Source organism: Oryza sativa, chromosome 4 (genome assembly GCF_034140825.1).
Source record: "Oryza sativa Japonica Group chromosome 4, ASM3414082v1".
NCBI lineage: Eukaryota > Viridiplantae > Streptophyta > Magnoliopsida > Poales > Poaceae > Oryza > Oryza sativa.
In genome coordinates, this window is record NC_089038.1 from 7,031,668 (window position 1) to 7,038,784 (window position 7,117).

The 7,117-nt window shown below is 42.4% G+C and overlaps 1 protein-coding gene and 1 pseudogene across 1 annotated transcript; both read right to left on the bottom strand.

The window, feature by feature from the left end:
- Nucleotides 1-1,466: 1,466 nt before the first annotated feature.
- LOC107280504 (uncharacterized) lies at nucleotides 1,467-6,373 on the bottom strand (annotated as a pseudogene).
- Nucleotides 2,362-6,441, bottom strand: LOC4335148 (G-type lectin S-receptor-like serine/threonine-protein kinase LECRK1). Its single transcript, NM_001419105.1, has one exon. It carries the CDS (start codon nucleotides 5,162-5,164, stop codon nucleotides 2,723-2,725), a length of 2,442 nt encoding a protein of 813 aa, NP_001406034.1. The 5' UTR covers nucleotides 5,165-6,441; the 3' UTR covers nucleotides 2,362-2,722.
- Between the last annotated feature and the right edge of the window lie 676 nt (nucleotides 6,442-7,117).

Here is a 7,117-nt window from a genome sequence, read left to right on the forward strand (position 1 = left end):
TCCCGGTGGATAGGGCCGCCTGCTATGCACACTCTGATGAATGCGGGGTTGAGGAATTGATGATGACAGCTCAAGGGACTGTGGAGGATTCCAGTTGCAATAGGTGTAAAGTTAGATGGCTTTTGAGTAATAGTGAAGAAATTGGGCCAAATGATTTGGTTCGAGAATTTATCTGGGCATGTATTGCGTTCAGCATTATATTGAGCTAGGATGACTTCATATTCAACTGCAGCTTGATTTGGAAAAAAGATCCTACCCAAATACCTATAAATCTCACAACAATTTAACTAAATGAGGATATCGTAATCACAAATGGATGGCATCACTTTTTTCTAAAAGCAAACATTTTGAAATGTGATTTTAAGATTAATTTTAGTCAAGTTATTTAGTCGTCATCTTTGCAACCATGAAAAATAAAAGTGGCAAATAACCCCCCCCCCTTCCAAAAAAAAAATAATTCTAAAACCAAATTCTATAATTCAAAATGAGATGTGGCTTTTTAGGGGAAAACAATGCCAAGTGGGATTGTTTAATTAGTGTTATTAATCAGGAGAAAAACATGTGTAGTTTATCTTAAGAACTAGAAGCACACCGTGATTTAGAACTATCTAGAGTTAAAAATTCTCTTGAAATACTTGTTCTTCAACCTACACCATGATTTGCTCTTATAAAATAAATTTCATAAACTCCTAGATATTGGGTCGTCCGTAACATAAAACCCCAATTGTTGTGTTTTATTTTAAGTAACCTCATATTTTGGGGAAAATTGTTTCAAGAAACATATTTGTGTAAACTACTCATATTTTAATATAATTTATTATTAGTTTTAAAAAATTCACATTTGTTGACTCAAAGTACATATACCTCTACTTTATATTTTTTTCTCAATTTTGCACTGCACAATTTTAGTGCAGTGCACATCTTAAGTTTTTGTGCAGTGCAAAATTCTTTTGGCAAAGTTTCGTTTGGCATGTGTACCAGCAGCCTTGGGAGAGTCAGGTTCTCAGGTTGCAGAGAATGGAAGTAAAGCATAGTGTTAGTTATCTGTGGAAAATACCCTGGCTTCTTCTGGACAGTTGTTTAAGAACTTGATTACATCTGTTAGTGAACTTGGCTTACGTCCGGTTGGATGTAGAGGTCGGATTTATCCCCTTTTGTTAAAAAAAAAATATGTCGGTGAACTTACGATCAGACGCACATTCCTGAGGTCCATTGGAATCCTGATCTCAAATTACATGGTGGACTCGCCACCTGGCACAGTGTAACATGTGCCTGGAAGGGTTCCAAAATGCCGAAGATAACTACTATCTCCATCTCATAATATAAGGGATTTTGGAGGAATATGACACATCATAATAGTACGAATCTAGACTTGTCACATTCCTTTAATATCCCTTATATTATGGGACAGAGTGAGTATTTGGTTATTGTGGTTATTGGCCTTGTTGAGTCGTATCCACATTTATTTTTTTTGAAAGTAAAGAGAGATTTCATTAATGAGAAAACAGAGGGTTACATTCCTGGTTCAAGAGATCAAGAATTTCTGCAGGGGAACACAATCTCCAGACCGTATTAGTTCCTGATCCCATTACCAGTTGGGCTAAAGCATAAGCTATCTTATTAGAATCTCTCTTTATCCTGTGCACTTGCACCTGAGCTAAACATAACATTGCCGCTTTAACATCTGAAATTATGCCACTCCAATCTGCTCTTGAGACATTGGTCGCGTTTAACTCAGCGACAACACTTGTATTATCTGATTCTAAGATAAGTGGCATATTCACCCATTCAGTAGCAAGCCGGATACCTTCCAGACACACCAAGGCTTCAGCTTGCATTGCTGAGCTGCACCGTGGTAGTTTCTTACAGGAAGCCAGTAGCACGAGGCCTCGACAATCCCTGATTATTATCCCAGCGCCTGCTTCACCTGTGTCCTATTTGAAACCTGCATCAACATTCAACTTGGCTACACCTTTGGTGGAGTTTGCCACTTGCTTTTCGTTCAGCTGTTGTTGTATGTATGTCTCAACAAACATTGGTCCTTTTCCTTTCACATCATCAGGTTGTTGCCGAGTCATTAGAGTGCAATCTTCGTAGTTCTTCAAAAAGTCGTATCCACATTTAGAAGCGCTTGAACAAACAAGTCAAGTTGAAAAAAGAGTAAAAAAAAGTTTAGAAAAATTTTGTTCAACTGGTTTCCGATGGCAACCGCTCGGTTCAAACTGAACTTATCATATTTACTTTGCAATCTATCAAAACATTGTTAGGATATGTTTTGCCATCGATCCAGAACAACCCTCATACACTATAACTACTGTCTCAGTAACACGTTTATTACATTCCAAACACACAAAAAAGAAGTCTCCTACTACGTTTGTCATCTTCTATTTTCTCTTCTCATTTCCAAAATATGGATTAAAAGATATTCATTGTATTATTCGATGAATTATTTTAGAAGCTATAATTCTACTAGGAAATATTAGTTGAATGTATAGCTATAATTCCTTTTTTTATTACATAACAGATATAGATAAATATCTAGCTCAAAGAGATGGACCAGTTGTGTATCCCACTCAATTATAGCTACACATGGGAGATCTAAAAGTTGCTACAGTACAATGCCAAATTAATAACTATTTGCCTTCTGAATATAGCTAAAGCTATTCACCAAATGCTTATTGTTTTGACGCATATGAAAACTTATTTGACCATGCAAGAGATACTATGGAAGTGAGCTGATGAAGGAACAGGGATCAGGAGGACTGGGGATTGCAACTGCACCATCAAGCATTTGTGTCACCTTTAGCATGTTAGGTCGCATGCTTGGGTCCTCCTGAAGGCACCACAATGCCACTGTCACAAATCTTTCCACCTTCTTAATATTGTAGATCGCCTCATCATCGCCCTCTACCAGCAAATCAATCCTCCCAGACCGGTAGCAGTCATTGGCCCAGTAAGTCACTATCGTCTGTTCCTCATCGACAACCTCTAGCTCGACATTCCTCCTACAGCAAACAAGCTCTAGTAGTATCACTCCGAAGCTATAAACATCAACCTTGGTAGAGATCCCAATGTTCTTGAACCACTCAGGTGCAACATAACCTCGAGTACCCCGAATACCGGTGTTTGTCCTTGTTTGGTTTGTCAAAAGAAGCTTTGCTAGGCCAAAGTCTGAAATCTTGGCCACAAGGTTGTCATCAAGAAGGATATTCTGCGGCTTTATGTCACAATGGATGATTTGCTTGCTACATTCGTCATGTAAGTAGAGCAAACCTCTTGCCACCCCAAGCGCGATATGAACTCGGGTGTTCCAATGTGGGCGACTATTGTCGAACAAAAGACGGTTGAGAGGGCCATTGGTCATGAACTCATAAACTAGCAGTCTTTCGGCTCCTTCATTACAGAAACCAAGCAATCTAACCAAATTCTTGTGGAATGTCTGCCCAATGGTCTCGACTTCTACCATGAACTCCTTCTCGGTTTCTGGTTGGAGCTTGTCAATCTTTTTCACTGCAATGTTGGTCTTGAGTTCATCCTCCAACTGGCCCTTGTACACAACACCAGAGGCACCGGCACCTAGAATCTCATGGAAGCCAGCCGTTGCCTTCTCCAGCTCTTTGTAAGTGAAGGTCTTCAAGGGTAGTTGGGATTTACTTGATGCTTGTGACAATGGGATATTCTTTTTTGTGGCTATTCTACAGTAAGTACCAAAAAGGAAAATGGAGATGAGTGCAAAGTTCACCAATATGGAGGTTCCAAGAATCAAAGAACTCCCTAGGACCCAGTGCTTCCTGTTCCTCTTCCATTTGTTGGAGCTTGTACTGATCATGGATTGCGAACTATTGCTACTTGGCACCTTGAGAAGAACGGTCCTCTGGACATAGTCAGCCATATTCCCATTTGACAAAGGGAGCTTCTTCTTCCAGCAAGTGCTGGTGCTCTGATTGTACACCGCCATGGCGCAGAAGCAGTCGATCACACACAGCCTTCCACAATCATCTTGTCCTATGGGCTCATATTTCTCATAGTCAGACAGTGGCCAATCCACACCATAAATTGGTCTCAGCTCAAACTGAGCAAGTGCCGTTGCCTCATCCAAGTCGCAGCTATGCGGTTGAAAGTCTTGCTTACACCCTTTGTACTTCTTCTGCTCATCGAAGAACTTGTACCATGGTGGGCATTGGCAGCTTGCAATCTGATTCCTGGTGCCATCAAAGGTGCAGTAACTGTTGAACCCACAGACGCCACTGCCAACATCTGAAACTATGGCATGGCAGATATTCTGGGGCTGCATGCTCACTGCTGTCCATGTCTCACCACCTAGGATGCCTGCATTCGCTTTCTTCGGGTACACATATTGCCGGAAAACACCGTCAGGGTCCAGTGTGGCGCGATGGAAGTAGTCTGCCATTGATCCAATTCCTGCACCTGATGAGATGTTGATCTGTGTACCATCTGTCAGTGCAAAGTATACCTTCCCAGTCTCACTGAATACCAACTCTGAGCCATTTCCAGTCGTGTCAGTGGACCAATATTGCTGGTATTTGGATCCAGAGGGAACAGCAACAAGATACAGGGCAAGGTTTCCATCAGTTTGCACATCAAGGAGAAACCGACCACTGGAGTAGTCATTGATGTCGAGTCGGGCACGGAGTGACTTGTTGCGAGTCTTGTTGCAAGGTATCACCTGAGTAGGCAAGATGGTGTCTGACGGCATGTCAAAGGTCTGCCACTTTGTCGTGCCGTCTGCACCAAGGAGCACAAAATTGCCGGTGTCGCGCATGCTAGCATATGCCACACTGGTAACCTGGGGATTCCAGCCCTCCTGACCAGACCGGTCTTTCAGTGAGAGTGCACCATCATTAGTGAGTTGGAGAAAAGAATCAGATGGCACTTCTACTATCGATGGATCTTGGTCAGTATTTTTGGCATACCAGACAACTGTCTTATCGCTAATCTTGTTGAACCAGACGGCGATGAGGTAGAAGGAGGTGTTGCCCTCTACAGGTCGGAAGCCAAATGCGAAGTCGCCAGAGGGTGATAGCCATGAAGAGGCAGGACTCTGGGGTGCCAAAGTGGAGCCCAATGTGATGTTCTTCTGAGTTTGTGCACAAGTTGGGGACAGTAGCTGCAACAGCATGGGAAAGAGTAGCAGAGCAACCATTGTTCTTTGCTTCAGGCTCTTGCTTCCTACCCCTGATAACAGCTGGTGAGCTGCCAAACTTGTGTAGTTATAGAGCTATCCTAACACTTGTCATGGAAAGGTCTTCGTCACCATGGAATTCTACATATACTTGACTAATCAAGCACTTACTGGAATTTGCCACGCAGAAAGCAGCAATAGGGAATTCGTGTCACGATAGCAGTAAATCCGTAGAAATTCTTGTCCAGACAAAAACAACAGGTAACAGCTAGTGAGACCAAATAGACCAAGGCATCAAGCTAGTCAATTCTGGCCATTAGTAGCACCACGGGGAGGATTTGCTGTCGTCGACATTCTTGCTGAAGTAGACAGGCTTGACAGGTGTTAACTAGCTATAGATTGCCGAGAAAATGTTTTTCTACCCTACACTTCAGGGCAGAAGAAATGTTTGCATACATTGAACTCCTCTAAAAAAAAATGAAGCAGAAAAAATGTGTGACATGTGTCTCTGAATCTTTTGCCAATTGCATAATGACTATCAGTATCAGGTCTGAGTAACAAATGTTTGTACTAAAACAGCTTAGTATGCGATAAATTTCAGGCATGCTTTTGCATAGATTATGTCAAATACAGTGTAAAGAGTAATATTTTGGTCCGATTTTATAAGTTCGGAAGTTCCCTAGGTCACTTCAATTCTACATGATGAACAATAAGTAGCTGTATTTGGACTCACTAGTCCTGGGATATTTCTATCATATAACGAACTTGAACTGAATCACAGTTTACTGAACTGAACTGAAAACAGTAACGAATCGAAGTGTCAAACTATTGGGCTCTACAAGCAATTCATCAAACAAATCGTATGCATTCTCGACCTAACGACTCCACTGTTGGCATCCAATTCACTGAGTAAATTAACAGGAGGGAATCAGGAATCACCACTGAACCAGTACTCTTTGCAGACCAGTTGGCAGTTGCCGGCTTGCTGCCGCTGCGAGTTGAAGCCCCTCGCCCGTGGCCTCCCTCCCCTTGCCGTCGCCGCGGCCGGCGGCTCCGTTCCGGCGGATCGGCGCGCGCCGCCGGCGATGCCATGCATGCTACAGGCTACGGCCGCTCGGCTAGGGTTGGTCTCTCGCTCTCGCTCTCCCTCTCCCTCTCCGAGACGCCGTGCCTGCCGCCTGCCGCCGACTTGACGAGTCTGACCATCGGCGTTGGGCTGCCTGAGCGAGTGAGCGGGTTGAGGATTAGCTAGGCAGTTAACAGCTCATTCGCCCTTCGCTCTCTAGCTCACTAATTACCAGTTTACCACATCTTTAGTTAGATATTCTCTCCGACCCATAATATAAGATATTTTAGGTGTATTTAATGGGAATACCCTGGATCGGTCCCTCGGAGGAGGGAGAAATATCGGGCGCTCCCTCCCCACCCCCTCCCCCGACGCGCGCTGCCTGCCCCTGGGCCCACCACATCTCTGCCCTCACCTGCCACTTATCTCCATCATATACTCCATTGCAACAAATTACCCACATATTTTGGAAATATTCTATTAAGGAAATTTAGTTTATTTTTGTTCCACCGATAATGTTTCATCCAGTGCACTCACAATGTTTCACTATGTATATATCTAATGTTGCAGTGAACTGAAATACTCTATTGCAACAAATCACCCACATATTTTGGAAACCCTCTATTAAGGGAATTCGTTTTATTTTTTGTTCGACTAAAAATGTTTCACCTAGTGTACTCACAATGTTTCACTATGTATAGATCTAATGTTGTAGTAAACTAAAACATTCTTTCGCTATTTGTTGAAACATTGTTTTTATATAAGGTGAAACAACACCCGATTTAAACGGGTGAAACATTTTCGATCTACGTAGTGAAACAATTTCGATATACCTGGTGGAACATCGTGTAACATTTAAAAATAATTCAATAATAAGCTAATTTTTTTATCGAAATATATCCATGTGT

What these genes read in the sequence shown, in the direction of transcription:
- LOC4335148 (NM_001419105.1), bottom strand. Translation starts at nt 5,164, where the DNA reads ATGGTTGCTCTGCTACTCTTTCCCATGCTGTTGCAGCTACTGTCCCCA.